We start from the raw sequence: 17500 nt of genomic DNA, 5'->3' as shown, positions 1-17500 counted from the left end.
CCTAATGGCTTCAACGCAACCGGTCACGATGTAGTGTGGTGCCCCATTGTGTGGCCATTGTTGTCGTGCCTCACTTTACCGTATGCGGCACTGCTCATATCGGTTTACCATGCAAGCGTCCCACGAAACGTCCTTCGTCGTCGTCGTCGTCGTGGTCGTCGAGGGTGACGCCAACAGGGCGACCTTCCGTTCCCGGGCTGCATGGCACCCCGCAGGCAGTATCTCTGTGGGTCAACGGAGGTTTTCATCGTTCTCTCTCTCTAACTTCTTTCTTTCCTACTGACTACCACGTGGGTGTGCTTTGGTTCTGATTTATCTTTACCGATGAGCTCTATTCGGATGGAAAGGTGCTTCCATAACGAGCGATCAATATTCTAGAATGAAAAGAGAGTGTTTTCCAATTAAACGTGATTGTTGCTGTTCTCTTTTGCTTTTCCATACTAACTGTGCCATGTTAACTACTAACGCTTGATTGTCTACTAACTCAATAATAACTGACACATTTACACACCAGAAACATACAAACACGTTGATCGTTTTGCTAAATTTTGCAAACTCCTCACCTCCAACACTTCTAGGCAAACGGATTGGCCTGCCAGGGAAAGTATGTCGCCGGTTCGATTCCCTCGTTCGCCGCAAATGCTAGCTTGTTCGTGAAGTCGCACGCCTACTAGAAATCCCGTTCTTAAGGCAACCGTTGCTGGCGTGCTGTGTTTCTTGTTTGTCATGCTAGCTACTAGTTGCACCTACTCCTGTCGCATGGCACACCCCACCCTCTGGTCAGGGCGGGACGCGGTCTCACTTTCGAGGACACACACGCACACAAACACACGCCTGCGTACGCACGCACGAACACACACACACACACCACGTTACATCATGGATAACAGCTAGCGTTTAGCGTCGTTTCACCATTCCGCGAAGGAGAGAGAATACTAAAGGGACTTGATGATAAGAGAACCGGAGACATGTTTGTCACCTCACTAGCAGCGAGCATAATGATATACCCGCGTTACAATACAATACACAACAAATAGGCACGTTAGCGCACATATCGGAGACCAATCACTGCAGTGCAAACAAACAACAACACCCGGTGCCGCGGTCGTTATCGGGTGTGCACAGATCGGTTGCTAGATCGGTTCAGATTACACATAGTGACACAAACCCAGCCACAAACACGGTAGCCATAGAGCAGCAGTTTTTGTTTCAGTAACATTGAATGTGTGTTTAAAAGTAGAATATCAGATGGTTTTTTTTTAATTGTTGTAATATTTGTGTTTGTATCAAGTTTATTTTCGAGTCACTATACATCGTTTCTCCTCGTTTAAATACATATTTTACATACATTTGTTCCTAATCTCTGCGTTGATTAACTTTAAATCGTGCTAACGAGCAGGTTCTGAACGGGGGGAGGTACTGAGTATGTTGCTTGAGTGAAAGCGATACATCTGTTGCGAAAACATACTCTGCGCCAAGAACATTCACACGAATTCGGTAGCAAAATTTCAGTCCAGCGTGAAATTGATTGTTGAATTGGAATGAAAAAAATAAATAAAACAATGAATCTGTGCGCACAAATATATCTATAAACCTACCTAGTGCCTGCCTGCTAGTGCTGCATGTGTTTTTCTTTATTTCTCCTTTATGCTATGCTTTTTTAAATAAATTTTCTTAGCCTTAAGTTGTGTTTATTTCTTCTATTGTCATTTTTGTTAATGCCTTTTTCCGCTCGTTTCCTGCTATAGCTACCGCCTCTAGCGCATGTATCCGTTCTACCATTCCCTTTAATTCTCCCAGACACCACTGCTGCCGTTCTAGCCTGCCAAACAATCACACCGAACGCCGATTATTGATTGCCTCTCATAAAGCTGCATTACCGCGTGACGTGTGCGGTAATGGAGGTTTCGCGATTACCGAACGATGCTCACCTGCCTCCTGGCGCTTGATGGGCGCCCAATTAGTGGAGGTGTCTGTCTATCCGGCGTCAGTGAACAGTGTGTTTATAACAAAGGCTTTCTAATTGTAGCTCGTTGCGGTGGCGGCTCGTCGAAAGCAAGACACCTCACAATGTGATCGAAATGGATGGCGTCCGTTGGGTGGCCACGATTAAATTTCGAACCATCGTTTCGCGCTCGCCACGATATGGCGTGGATCCCGCCAACCAAACGGCGAAAGTACTGCCGGTATGTGGACATCGGTATGTCGTCGTCTCACCTCCCCCGGGGAGGAGGTTTAATGATCAGTTGCAAAACATCTGCACACACCGACGACGTGACATTGGCGGCATGCGGTTGACGAAACAAACACCCCACGGTGTGGCTCTGTGTGTGTGTTTGTATATAGCGCACGGTGTGGTGTTGCTCCAGAGCTCCATCCATCCATGGGGGTGGTGACCAACTATGGGTACGGGTTTACGATCCCGTTCGAATCGCAGCCGCAGCAAGGGGTCGACGAGGTGGGTTAAGTCCGATCCACTCCGCCACCCCATCATCAATCATTGTGGATGATTTATTCTAGACCTTGGTCAGACGTCGAACCACTGCCATTGCTACTGGCCATTGAGCCGGAGAGAAGAAAGTAAAGCCACAATTGCCGGTACTTGAGTGAGAGGCGAGCGAACGGTATGAAACCACAACCAGGATCACCACCGCACCGGCACTAATTAAACCAATCCGGCTAGTAGCTTAGGCCGGTTTGGGGATGGAATGAAACGAATGATTTTTGGCATCGCGTAGGATGAGCAAAAAGGGCAAGATTGTATCAACAGTAATAATTGCAAAACCCTCTGCTCTGGCTCTGGCAACCCAAACGGGCCAAGCATCCAAAATAACCAACAGACGGAATCAACGCTCGTCGCTAGCCGAAAGGAGAAGTTCAAGGTTGGACGGGCAATTAACATTGCAGCCGTTTTTTTTATGCGATTCCGATCGGAAGTTTCTCAAGCAGCAGCAGCAGCAGCAGCTGGTGACCACACAGTTCCTACCCAGCAACACCCACAGGAGGAACAGCTGACTGGCGCGTTCCATTGCATAGCAATATGGGTTATTTTTGGCCACGGCGATATTAGCGGTGAGCACGCGAGCAAACGTGGTCCGGGCTGATGAACTCTCGTCGAGGGGTTAAGAGAGAAACCGGCGCCCTCAGGACGGTCCTGGTGGTGTGAGATGACGACTCCTATACGACGTGGCTTTATTGCCACCATAAACCTCATCGATCGCTTTGCGTTCGATACGGCGGCCAAAGTTCCATCCTAAATGAGATGCGATTCATGGGAAAGCTACTTCGGTGGTCCTTAAGTAGGTTCAGCTTTGTTTTCTATCACCCGTTGTCCATCCACGCGTCTTGTTTTGGACGTAGAAAGGCATTCCAATGAACTGTGATAAACGGGTTTCCAGAGAGCAACGGCACATCAATCTGGCCGATGGTATATTAACCCCAGATGTGAGTTGGTTTAAAAATTAGCCTCTGGAAGGAAGTCCCAGAAGTGACCTTCCGTCGGTTACGATGCAATGAACCTTCGCACGCACCCACTTGAAGTTATCGGCGTTTGATGTTTGGGCAGCTAATTGCTGAACTAATCATAGTGTGGGTTTTCCTCCCCCCATGAGCGGGAATTCCTGGTTTTCTGGCCACCCTCGTGTACTTTCGTAAGTAAACATATCCTCCAAATCAAAGTGTGTACAGTAAGAGTGCGTGTGGGAATACCATTTCACACCTCTGCATTCGATTCGATGATGCTTCGCCAATCGTATGCGTACGTGGTTCTGAAAGTGTAAATTTGGCCGCCTGAAAGTGAGGGAAGGGTCGATCGATTATCGGGCGATGGTTCATTGGATTTTACCAAACGCAAATTGGTTGACGCAGAACGCAAACAAAAAGCCCTTGGTCAGTGGCCAGGCGTTGGGTATTTGTCAATTCACTTCTCTCGGATACATTTAGCACTAATAAAGTATCCAAATTTGATTGACCACAAGCCTGCTGCCTCTGGGGGCCTGTTGCCGGGGTCTTCTCGTATCTAATGAGCCATGGATTGTGCGGGGTATGATGCTGATTGATGTGCAAATGTGCTCCCCGCGGCCTGGACACCTGGCACCGGGTACAAAATGAAGGATCCCTTCCTTAATTATTTGATAGGATTCGTTGGTTCATATTAGCTGATTGGAATGTAGCTCCGACCGGCAATCCGGCCATTACCGGGAATGGGATTACCGATGTTGATTGAAATTGTGGTCATGTGGCATTGGCGGTCACAGACCGAGGGCTGTACTCTGCCAACGATACTTCCCGTGCCTCAATGAGGCCAGCAGTAGCAGCACGAGTATCCGGTGGAATCAAATAATGAATCTAGGTGAGAGCATTATTGGGTTCCCGGGTTCGTTCGATCGTTCGGTTACCGGTTTCGACCACGACCAGCCCCACCACGAACACACACACAGTAAACAAAGTGGTGGTTTCCGGTGCAACGCTTTGTGTAATGTCTTGCGGGCGGCATGGTAGCTCTCCGATCGGTGGCAATGGTACGGAGCTGGTGGCTTGGATGGAATATTAATCTGTGCCATTATCTTCGCCTCTCCCCCATCCGGATGCTACATCCTGCTACTTTCTATCCAGAAGTTCAGAGACATCGGTTGTGCGGATTGTTCTTGTCCGCTACGAAGGTGGATCTCGAACTCTTCGACCGAGGAGTATCGCAATCGAAACCGCCACCTGGCGTTGGCGTGTGACAGACGGAGATTGAAATTAATTTAACCCCTCCAGCCATCGATTGGGAAAGGCGGTAATGTATCAAGGAAGTACAGCTTCCGGGGTTCGTTGATCGTCCTGCAGATGATCTGTTGGTCTGTTTGCAAATGGCCGGAGGAGGTTGACCTTTCCGATCCGCCGGTGTCGGTGGTTGAGTAGTATAAACTGGACAATCGGTCAAACAATTCGTGGTTGCTGACCATCGAAACAACGGTCTTCTTGTGGACTGTATTGCTAATTCAATTTTCATTTGAAGCAATTTTGTTTCCTCCTATCTTCGTTGGTTAGTTTTTGGAGATGACTAGTAGAACGAATGGAGGCGGATTAGAATGGTCTGTCGAGCAAACCTTGAAAAGCGTGACAGTTGTCAGAAATCAAATGCAAATGGAGAACTAGTAGTAATATTAGTAGTAGTAGTAGGAAGCTGTGTGACATCAGCCTTAACCGTCTAACATCACCTGACTGTCACTCGTGGCCTCTCATCTACCGCGACCGGCGTATCGTGTTTCATTTGACAGATTTATCGGTCAACCCACACGCTCCCTACAGCCTATCGGTATCGGTAGCAATAAAGCTAATAGGCTTATGGCACCCCGATGCGTGGCAACAATCATGCAGACGCGTGGACATAATGATCCATGAAGCTCTTATCATCTGCTAGCCAGCGCTGGCATTCATCGAGGCATCCGACCATCGAGGCCACTCACCAATGGTCCGTACGGTGGGTTTTCGGGGGAAGTGGATCAATCACGGACGTGTCCACGATTGGAGCTCTACACACACCCGGAACATCTGGCTATCAGAATTCCACCGTATCTCGTCTCGTTCAGATGCGCCCCGGATCGGAAGGTCGATGCAAACATTGAACCCACATTCGGGGCCCTATTGGACTATTGGTTTCTTCACAAAACCGGAAGCTGCCTCCGCATGGTCGTACGTGGTGTGAAAAGCATTCCACGCGACTCTGCGCCGCGTGCTGCTCAATAGTTTGCGGACCGTGAGGACTGCAAAAGGGTCCACGGAGGAGGAGGAGGAGGCTGTATGTAATGGTGTGTACGGTCATGAAAGGCTGATGGAGGCCAAGGTAATCGTGGCTCACTCCCACCGGACCCCAGTAGTCTCGTATCAAGCTCGTACCAACCTTCATCGCCCATTGCATAATCCTCTCGGCACAGCCCCTTGGAGCCCGGAACCGCCGCCTAAACTCTCCCTCTGCAACGAAGTGAACGAAGAACGTTCTGAAAGTCGTTCGAACCTATTTTGCACGAGGTCTCTCTCTGCCGCCGAGTGGCTAGTAGGCCGTCACAGGCGGTTGCTGGGCAACCAGCATCAACTGGTTGACCGACGAAGGGCCAGATGCAACTACTGTCGACTGAAACCTGAACTGACAGCGACAACGAAAGTCCAGCCGAACCGTGGTTTTGGTTGGCCTCTTGTCGCGTGCGTGAAATGCAATTAATAGCTCGATCAGCATCATCCTTCGCGGCGTATTATTCGCACTCACGCTAGGCGTCATAACCGGGGATTGTTTACTTTGATTTGGAAATGTGTTTGGACTTTCCGTCGATCTCGTCGATGATCACGTTCACGGACGATGGGTTTTTGGAGGGAGGGGGTTTTGGTTGTTTTACTTGGCGCTTGGTAGACTGGCAGTCATTCGCGCTGGCGTCTCTGTAATGTAGGTCGTGGTGCTACCAAGTTGGGCGATTCGAAGCGACTCCAGAAGTAGCTTACCGACGATATTCCTTCTACGGATTATTCCTAGTATTTGGGGATTTCCGTTCGGTTGAGTCAGAGATTCTGATAATTCTGCTGGTTGACTTGAGATCGAGCGAAGAGCTTAATTTGTTTACTGCTTTTGAACTATTAATTTATCGCTCAGGAAAGCTAGTTAAATAGAAAAAAATATTTTTTTATTTTACTATCTTTGAAATATTTTTCTTCAAATTTTATTTATTATGTAAAATGAGTTTACAAGTTTTTTTGTTAAAAGTTTCGCATACTTTTCACCTTTTCTTAAACATGTTTATAGTTGTTGTAATAGTTGTTTCTTGTTTAATTACTTGTTAGATGTTTTTATTTGCAATTGCCTTTTATTAGGTGAATGAAGCCTAAAGTGTTTTGCATAAATATTTATACCTCTTTTTTCTTTTCTAAACCGTCTTTCTCAACATCTTTACCACTACTGAAATCGAAGATTCTCTCATTTCTTTTTATGTTGTTTTATATTTAGTTATCAATTGATATACATTCTATTCGAATTGCTCCGTTTTCACTAATTTTATTTAGGATTGATCTATAGTGTGTACTTCTTTAGTTAATGGCAACGATTTTGATTCCGAGAATTTCCAAACACGTGCTCTCCTTTTAAACGAATCTCTGATGACAAACACTCGAACGATGGTGACGCATTTCAAGATCATCGTTACTGCAAAACGTTAATGTAAACACCAAACATCCAAATGTACTTCTTCTAACGTTCGGTACCTTCCTCCCTTCTGCTTGCAGGCCAACAGCGATGCCGCCCTCGGCAAGTACGGTGGTGGTGTCCAGGGTGCCGCCGGTTCGGGCAGCCTGTTCGTCGCCAACCACGCTTACTAAGCGCAGCTAAAACACCGCTACACCGCTATAGGCTCGTCGTTGCATCCACATGAACTTGCAACCGACCACCCCAGCTGAAAACGCGACTCCTTCCCTGTTGGCCCCTCTACCAAAACCCAATGTCAATCTCCCGTCGTTCTTCTGAATTCAAACATCCAACCACCACCTGCAACGATGGCGACTCGTCGCAACCATATTGGGAGTGCGAGCCGGTGCGCCGATCCAAATGCAGTAGCAGCAGTAGCAGTAGCAGCTGCTACAGCGAAAGTATTGTCGGGCATCCCTTATCCGAGGGCTTGGGTGTCGCTGTGTTGGACGTTGATTTCCGTTTTAGTTTTTATTTTGTTCCGTTCTCTCCTCTTAGTGTGCGTGCTTGTAGGGGTGGTTGGAAGTCCGCAAGCTACAAGGCATCATAGCATAGACATTAGCACATCCCTGAGCAGCTGAGTGGCTAGGGATAGTAATCCATCGATTAGCGTATCTCAAAAGCGTACCATATTATCAATGTAGAAGACATCCACGGTGTGAGGTTCTTTGTACCTCGATTACTACTCAGGTCTGCTCTCGTTTGGCTTGTGTGTAAAGTGGAGTTGCGCATCATTCGTGACCACCAGCATATCCGTTGGTGCTCTCTGAGTTGAAGCAGCTCCAGCGTGAAACGTTTGCATTTGAATTGCCTTTTATTTTCGAAACGAAAGGTACGCGTAAGAACATCACGCCAATCAATCGCCATTCGAAGACGAGCCGGCCAACGAGTGGTAAACAGGGAAACAGAGGAGCTTCACCCGAGATGGAGTTATGCTAAGGAGGAAAAACATCGTAGCAGAAAAGCAAAACAACACAACACAGAAGGAAAAACCAACACCTCACAAGCTGTCCGCCGTCGTTTGTTATGTTTAACTCTGTTTAATTTATAATGCTCTAGTTTAAACGATGCTGTTGGATCGTAATATTACCAAAAGAAAAAAAACCTGATAGTAACCCGGCAAATGGCAGCGGAGACAAACACAAAAAAAAAAGATTAATTAAAAAGGAAAAGAGAGCAAGAGCTACACTATTTGCAAACCACCAACTGTCAATGATGCTGTGTGGACACATTAAGCGTATCTTGTAATGTTACAATAAAATGATAAAAAACAAAATCCAAAAAAACAGCCCCCCCAAGCATGGTCAAACTGTCCCTTCACATCCGAAATGAGCAGATTCAATTGAATTACGAAACTCAAATCGATTCGTTTTGACGGTGCGCCAGGTTGGGCGCGGTTTCCCCACGTGGCTTATCTTTATCGGCTGCTTCCAATGGGGCAGCACACGGGAACTGCATACAAACCAGTTTTCAATTCACTCCCACGGTTGATTGGCTCATCCTCTGCAATTAAAAATTAATTCAACACCAGGGGCCCGGGGCCTGCTTCGTGTTCTCGTGCAGCGAACCATCCACCGATAAGCCTGCGAGCATCGAGCTTCAAAAGTAATTCATTTCAATGCAGATAGAAAGGAGAGGATGGGTTTGGAATACCGGTAGTGGATTGGCCGGTCTCAATGACAAATTAAGCGTCCAATTATTGCACCGGGGTCCACGGACCGGAGTGAAATATAGAAAAACACGTGCGTCCGTACGATGCGTGAATTGGCAATCAGCAATTTGTTGCAAAAATACTGATCCGGCTCAGTCCGGCCACCGGCACCGAGTCAGGTCCGGTAACGCGTGAGCAGCGAGTGTCCGTTTCGGGAGTGGCGGTGGTGGTGGTGCACGCGATGTCACCGGTTTATATATTCCGCTGCTGCCCGACAGCTGGAAGAGTAATTGGTTTAAATTTGTCATTTTTCAAATGTTCTCTTATGATGTTTACGTTGGCCGGCGGGCGTTGACAATGGCCGGAGTAAGATTAATGAGAAACGCCATCCTTATTTACATCATCCCGACTACCGGCTGGGAGGGGACATAGGCCGTGCTGGTAGAGAACTGAACTGTTTGTTATTCATTTTTGCAATAACTTTAATTTGTTGCTTTGAGAGAAAATGGAAATCCCAATAGGTGTTCGATTCAATGGTTTATGGTTTATTTAATGTTCTATTTATGCTGAATGACTTTGAAATGAACAAAACTAAAAAATGGGAGAATCCCGGATATGTCTCGTTGCATCGTGATCCTTTAAACGGAATCCTGTTTTCGCTCCGATGAATATTTCTTTAAACATCCCCGCGTCAAATACAGATATCAAGCCGCCAGCATGGAAGGATATCGCGTGTACAATCGCACAAAAAAACAACTACCTTTACATTGGCTCAAATCGTCCGAAATTGCTCGTAATTGAGTTTAAAAATATTTTCCCAAACCAATTACCTCCACTCCACCTTTTGCACACTTCCCTGTACCAGACACCTCCCGCGGAACCCCAGGATGGTCGCTAGCGGAGCGAAGGTTCCGCAAAACTCATTCGAAAGACAAATGGAAACCCTCGCACCCTTGTTTTCCCTTGGCTAGCTCTCTATTATTCATTGCGTTTTACATGCGGCCAGCCAGTCCGCGAGACCGAGACCGAGACCATGGATATCGTTACGATGATGGCATTGCAACCGCTCGCCTTTACCATGTAACGGCGATGAACGACGATCCCCGGCAGCGCACCGACAGGCCTGTCTTAGCCGGCAATCCATACCTGCCCTTTCTGACCTTCGGCCTCGAACCCGGCGGACACGGGTTCTCCAGGGAAATTGCAAGGCCGGTGCCGGGCCGCACGGACACGGGCACGAGACTGCAAAAGTTCACATTTGAATGATGGATGAGACTTACTTGGCAGTTTAGTGTATCTTTTGCCAGCCATTGGAATCATAAAGGCATAAGGGATGCCGGCAGCCGATGAAATGGGTTTTTTTTCACTTCGTCTTGTGCCACCAAACTCCAAGGTAGCAAGGCGTCAGACTCGCCGCGTATTTGCGTAGTGAGCTGCATTGTCTGTTTGTTTTTTGCTGACCGCGAGATTGCTTTAATATTACACTTTTCCAATTAATTCTTTTTGATAAATGTAGTGCCCTCCGGGAATGCTTGAACTTGAACTTGAACGATGCAATTTCGATGCGTGCACTGGACTGTCCTCGATAAGCTGCATTTAGTGCGGGGTTCCTGGCGACGGGACAGCGTAAGCGATCGATACGAAATGGAAGCTATTTTCAATATCATCACCAAACGCGCCATTGGAACTGTTGGGAATGACGCTTCGTAGCGATGGTATTCTCTGCTGTGGAGCGGGCTTAAAAGAGTTACAAAATCAAAATCATATTTCAATCAATTTCATAATGTGCTCCGCCTGTGCGCTGGTAACAGGAAATGTAATAGCCAGAATGCCGGGTAGGAAATGCCGACGAACACAACACTGATGCTGGTTGGTTGGTTGGTTGGTTGGCTGTGACTGCGTTGTACCTTCCCTAGTTCCATCTTCAAATTGCGTCGTGGCATCGTTTTGCGTTGCTGCTGACAAGAAAGGATGAACACCGTCACCTCGTTTAACATATCTCTCCCTCGGGGAAATGGAAGGACAGAGAGTGGTGGCTTTGAGTGCCACAGATGTCTCGAAGGGGGCACCAAAGTTATGCAATGGTAGCTGACGACCGACGCATGGATTCTGCTACTTTCTGCATTCTTTCGACACAATGCGCAAACGAGTGGAAATGTAGAAGAAAGAATGCAACGGAAATGGAAATTTCGGAATTCACGCAACACACACCAGCTAACATTCCATCAACACTTTTCGCGCGGGATCGTTATACGGATCTGCTGTCGGTGTAATCGTTGGAACGAAGCTCAGGAAGGAAGAGGGTGGTCCGCGAATCAAATGCAGACCACACGCGCACACGAGTTACTTAACCGCCTCATAAGGACTTGGTCGTATCGCGACCGGGAACGTTATCTGGTTTTGCCTTGGCTAACCCCTGGTTGCACAATGGTGCGGGTACGATGCTGGTTTGTCGGTGAAAAGGTCAGTCGAGGGTTTTGATGGGTTGTGTGCGCAACGCAAGATCCCATCGTAACGCGCGCTATGTTATGTGCTATGTGGGGGAAGTGGAAAAAAATCCACGGCGGACAGAACCAAACAGTAAAAGATGAATCATAATAAAGAGTGAATCATTGTTGAGCAGTAACATGGGCGAGGATTCTCGGAAAAAATGGTCCTTCCTTCTTCGAATGGAGGCGTTCGTTTGAAAGCGAAACGTGCTCAGTGAACGGTCATTTCGAGAATGTTCGAAACGGGAAGAAACCGGCGGCTATGCGTCCAGTTAGTGTGAGGGAATGCAGTGTAAAAGTAGAGATCAAGCTGTTGGAAATAGTTGATGAGTAATTTGGAGCAATGAATTGACCTAATTTGTATCGCATCGAAGCGTAAACAATTGCCTTCCTTTTCCATTCTATGGCAACTCGATTGTGGTGGAGCGGAAATATTTCGTAGCAAGCCATGATTATGATACTGCAGTAGACAAGAAATGGTTAGATTGGTTTTTTGACTTAAATGTTTACAATGAAATAACATTACAGCAGATCAATAATCCATTTAAAGTTATATTTAAATGCATTGACATAATCGCTTAGTTTAGAGGATAACTTCTAAAATTCTGTCGTAAACGTTCCATCATAAACTGAAAGCAACGCTTTAAAGTAGTTCTCGTGATGAACTTGAACAAGTATCGTCACCACAGCATGACGATGCTTCAATTTTCAATCTGGAAAACATAATTTCGTCCCACTCACTGGCTCTGGAAAGCAGCTGCTCAGAGTCCGACACACCACATTACCGATTGAGATTCATTCTTGGAATCGAGATTTGGGGCTCAGCATTCCGGATCGGACAAACTCAATCAAATCCCCGCCGATGGTCATCAAACTTCGATTGTCCCTTTTTTTTTTGGTCCACTGTTGGCATGCCAAAAAGGACATCGGAGGTGTATGTGTGTGCGGGTGCGGGTTGATCCAAGTTCTGATGGCCAATCAATCGACCGAAGAGATAGAGAGATAGAGAGAGAGAAAGCTTTAGAGACCAAAGCACGTCAAAGGGATCATTTTATGCAAGCTACGAAGCCACGAGCCACGGCTGATGAACCCATTTGCCAGCGAACCGGAACCTCTCTAAGCCAAAGCGCGTGGTGCTGGCGCTTTGAAGTTTCCGGCCAAAAGCCATGCCCGAAAGCCGTTGTATGGAGAGGCGGGGAGAGGGGGTGACAAATGCTACAGCATTTATAGTTTTAGGACAAGTCACACCATTCGTGCAGCATCCTCTAATTGCATTACCAATTTGAGGCTCGCGGGCACGTGCGAGAGCGCCCCCTTCCCATTCCGATTACCATTAGGCCCCTCCCACTCGTTCAACCCACCCACTCCACCTCACCAAAGAATCCGTTTGATGTTGGGCTTTGAGCAACAGTTGCGTTTGTGTCGTTTGTGTGTTGATGGAAAGGATGTTTGGCCGAAATTATGAGCATATGAATTATGTATTTGGCATTACACTAGCAGCGAGCGAGAGCGGTTGTGGGAGATTGGTGGGTGCACACACACACTTGTGTGTGTGTTTGTGTGTGGTATTTTGAATTGGGGTTGGAGAATGCTTGGAGCGATGCCTGGGGTTCATTCTTAGCATTTACCGTATTCACCGTAAAGGTCGCACAGTTGGTATCTTCCACCGAGAATCGAGATCGTTCCTTTCTTTGCGGCTCAACTCAACGGTTTCTTGCTTTCCAGAGATGCCGTTTCCATTTTCATGAATGCCAGACATTTGCTAAGTGACATTGTGTGGGATTACTTTGGAAATACTTTGTCTAAAGAAAAGCGAAAAACCATTCACTAAAACAATGAATTCCATTCGCCGAAACACCACGTCCACGTCAGCGCTTACCGCTGCTTAAATTGCCGAGTGAAATAAACGTCCGAAGTGAAGCCGTCAACCATTTAGCCAGCAATTACTGTTGGAAACTATTTATAATTCAAAACTCAATAACCTCCACCTGGCTAAGGCAAACAACATTTTGCTCGCTTGCCTCGAGCGAATCATTTATAAGCCGAGCGAAAGTGATTTTTGTAAACTTCCATTCCCCAGCAAAGGCGGCGGTGCTAGCATGTCAGTCGAATGAAACGCCCGTTTCAAGTGCTGGATCCTGGTGGGGGCGCCTAGCAGCTTGTGAATTTTACCTCCGCTCGAATTGTGTTAGCGGAAGAAACGGGTGCTGTGGTGTACCGACGACGACATGGTGACACCCTCGGGCTGTTGAAAAATTAAACTACATGTAAAACCTAATAAAGCGCCTCTTGATGCCCGCACACATCGTAAGGGTTGAGTGTTCCTGAAAGGAGGCGCCTGGTAACCGGTGAATTCTAGCACCAGCTACAACACCGGTAGCACCAGCTGCTGTTCTATTTGCTAATCAACCTCCTCTTTCTCTCTCTTTCTTTCTTCGTCTTATTGTAATCTTGATTACGAGCGAGAAAATCCGTTGGATTCGTTTCGCGTGCCATCAGTGCATGAGAAGAGCCGAGACTCAAAATGGGTACAAGAGACATTTCCAGAGCAAAACGGGTACAGCAACACTACCGCATCGCATTGCATTCGCGCATCAGCGTTCCCGTTCACTCAACTGAAGCGACACAGATTTTTCCGCCCTCATAAACGCTTGCTGGTCGCGCCGCTGTTGGTTCATCAAAAGGTTAGCCACACTCCTTAACCTCCTTTACTCATTCTCCCTGACACAAATTGGTATTCCCTCGCGCGAGCGCCCACTGCACAACAGGTTGCCCGGGGGGCCTGGGAGAGCTAATTGGGTTGTTTCATGATACCCATCTTGAGGAGCTGTCTCTGATGGCCACCATCGTCATCGATGATGGTGCAAAAGTAGTCCGTAGCGAGACTAGCGAGACATCACGGAAGCGAACCACCAGTATTTAGGGGTCCCCGGGCCAGAAGCAGGTCATGAACTCTCGGGGACCTAGATGGACAACGAATTACAATTACGAAGGACCAGCATAGCCAGGGGGTGGCACGCAGATGCAGCAAGGCATGCCTTTTGTGCGTGTTCGCCTTCCTGATTCGTGATAAGAGATAAGCGAGACAACGCGCTGTCTTGGCTGGAACGCGGTTCAAGGATACCGGTCCGTCTGTGTTGTGCGGGTCTAGAAATTGGTTGGTTGTGGAGTTTGACATAATTAAATTGTGCCGCATGGAGTTTCATCTTCTTTGTCGCAATGCTTGATTTGTTCCACGAGCAAAGGGGTTTGGTTACGCCAGTCGCTAATCGAGGAAGGAATCGACCGTTTGCTGTGTTACGGCGGAGGTGAGGAATTGATTGTATTATCTTCTAAATTGAAAAACGTGAATAGGTTTCAAGCATTACCAGTCCTTTAAATATCGCTCCATTCGCCCCAAATTGATTGTAAATGCTCCCGTGAATCATGCACTGCCATTGTTTACCGAGCTATTCATGCTCCAGCTCGGGATTACAATGGATTACGTTGGTGTTAGAGCGTCATAAACTCTCGCCACATTGCCAGCACAACTCACCTGTGCCGCTATTTTTAGACTTCTGACACAGTTTGCTCGAAGGTGTGCTGCTGCTGCTAAATTTAGTGCCACATCCAGACGCCCCATCGCCACAGCGAAGTTTCCTATGCTCGGTGGTCTCTGTGGGCGATGATGGGTGGACTCCATTGACCTGCCCCACAGCGGATGAGTTATTGAGCTTCAAATTAACCGAACACGGCCACGCCACGTGATGAAGGTTGTTTCCAATCTTTTCCACTCGGAAGGAGGTCTTACGGAACTGTCAGAAGCATTCGGGAGAAATAAGGAGTCGTCGAGTTTATCCACAGTTCGATGCTTGCTGGAAATGATTAGAGAGCCGATAAGAGATTTGGTATGAGGACTGTTTCTTGAGGCACTTTCCTTGGCGTAAAATTGTCGTAGATTATATCCGGAATACGCGACGGACGCGTGTAATGGGTGTTACGTTTCTTCTTTTCAGCGGAGTGCCACCTTCCTCTGCTGCTCAAACTGTCGGCTTGAGTCTGAAGTGCTAATACCTCATGACAGCGGTAGGGATAACGCGAACTTACTCACACATTCTGTCTTTCTCTCGGTTCCAGTGGCATTCGGTCGTAAAGCATTAACTCATCTGCACCCTCTACAGAAGCTCAGTGGCACTTTGGTGGATGGTGGATTACGTTTCGACACGATCATACAACACCGTGCACCACATCGCGAGGGGTAATAACTCTGCTTACTCCTTGACACTCCATTATGCTGCACACCCATTTTGCGCTCGGGGCTAATGGTGTCCGATTAGGGCTAATGTTGCGTTCGCTGGAGTGCGCCATCCTCATCGGGATGGCGAATATGGCCCTGAACAGCCAATTGACAGAAAAGAAAACTTAACGCTCCGTCTCGCGAACGGGATGATGGGAAGTCTGCTACCATAATCCAACTCGATTTTGAAACCAAACGCACAACATGGAAACCGCAAGAAGTGCTTTCACCGAAATCCGGTCGCATTAACAACCATTTACAGCCGGAGAAGCGAAACAGCGTACATTGCAGCTTGCATCTGATGACAGCGATGGCGCTTTACAGAGCTAATGCATTCGCGTCGTTCGTTCTTCTTCATTCTGCTGGCAATCGGGTTCGATAGCCTCACGTTTCAAAAAAGGAATCCTTTCCATTCCTCGAAAACAGTGGATGAAAACGAACAGTGGTCTCTGTTGCAGTCTTGGTGTTTGATCGGGTTCTGTTTGAAGAAAAGCAATCAGCTCAACTCGAGCCGCGGGCCGGTTCGAAGTAATACAATTTAAAAATACATTCGAAGCGAAGTGACTCTATTAAAAATGTAATCAACCGGCAGGGTATGGTCGGGAGAAGAAATTCTCTCACACATTCGTCGGATTGGGTGGCGCGACAAAAGCTCAGCCGCGAAGCGACGAAGAAAGTCGATTGGTTCGATAATCACGGTACACTTCACACGCTTCAGAAGCTGGAGGCGCCTTCATCCGGTACCATGCTGCAAATGTTCAATGTTGGCAGGTTTTTGTGCATGCGATCCCCTCCAGTTCATTTTATTTCGATTACACACGGAGAAAGCGAGGAGAGGATGAGAGAGACAAGAGTTCTTTACACACAGTTCAGCTTGGGATAAAATTCAGCTTATGTCCTTCCTTCCCTTTAAGATGTGGCACGCGTATTTGATGTAATGTAATATTTTTTTTGTGATTATAACTGAATGTTTTTTGACACGCATTTTTATGCGGAGCTGCTCCAAACTAATGTTTTCATAGTTGGTGTTCATCTTAGAATCGAATATGCTGGACCCTCCTATATTTTTATTAAAAAAATATGATATGTTTTGTTGAAGAATAATATTCAAATCATCTAATTGACAGGTAAAAATCATCATTTCTTTTAATTATAACATGCTGCTATAAATTAAATAAAAGTTACCTTCAAAAGTCCAGGTAATACCTCTATATACTAAATATCAAACAAAGAAATATCTACAATCTATAACATTAGGCATAGTCCCAATGTCAGTTAACAAAAAATCCACAGATTGAGAAAAGATACAGTCTTATGATGTTTTCACAAAAAATCCACAAATTTGATCCTTTTTAGCCTCGAATTAACCTTAAAACCATATTCAAGTGCACACCGATAAGTAGAAGCATCTCACAGAAAACGATTAACAAAGAATGCCTCACCTAGCTTACTATGTTTCCCATTCCAATGCTCCAAACCGCGAAGCGTCGAACGAATGTACTAGAAACGAAAACAAATACCCCTGACAACCCCTGACAAAAGGCGCACGTTCCTTCGCGCCTCGGTCGTTGAACAGCCATTCCATTAATCACATAATGATCGGCTCGTTATGCGTTCGACTACATAATATCGTCACCGTTGTTGAGGCTTCGGTATTTTGTAATAACCGCTAACCAGCGCGATGATCGCTGATTAACAAAACCACTGCGTCGCATCTTTCCGATCGATAGCATCCGAAAAACTGGTTTTAGACCGAAGCCACAGCCCACGAAGCCGCTTCTTTTGAATGTCAACCACCAATCGGCCCATCCGTAGCGAACGATTCCACTCCACAGCACTGCAGATGATGTAGATGAAGCTTCCACCAGTGG

At 46.9% G+C, this 17500-nt stretch overlaps 1 protein-coding gene across 2 annotated transcripts in view; it reads left to right on the top strand.

Moving 5' to 3' along the window:
* LOC125949538 (fructose-bisphosphate aldolase) overlaps positions 1 to 8439 on the top strand; it is a 16473-nt gene extending 8034 nt beyond the window's left edge. Inside the window, exon 6 of one of the 2 annotated variants that reach the window (XM_049676667.1) lies at positions 7255 to 8439. In XM_049676667.1, coding sequence (XP_049532624.1) covers positions 7255 to 7347 — 93 coding nt within the window. In that variant the 3' untranslated portion in view covers positions 7348 to 8439. Of the gene's footprint in view, positions 1 to 578; positions 1685 to 7254 lie in introns of those variants that run through there. The other variant, XM_049676665.1, reaches the window with a different exon arrangement.
* The last annotated feature ends 9061 nt before the right edge of the window (positions 8440 to 17500 follow it).

This window comes from Anopheles darlingi, chromosome 2 (assembly GCF_943734745.1).
Source record: "Anopheles darlingi chromosome 2, idAnoDarlMG_H_01, whole genome shotgun sequence".
In the NCBI taxonomy this organism is placed as follows: Eukaryota; Metazoa; Arthropoda; class Insecta; order Diptera; family Culicidae; genus Anopheles; species Anopheles darlingi.
Note: the sequence above shows the minus strand (reverse complement) of the source record. Positions and strands in the feature narration are given on the sequence as shown.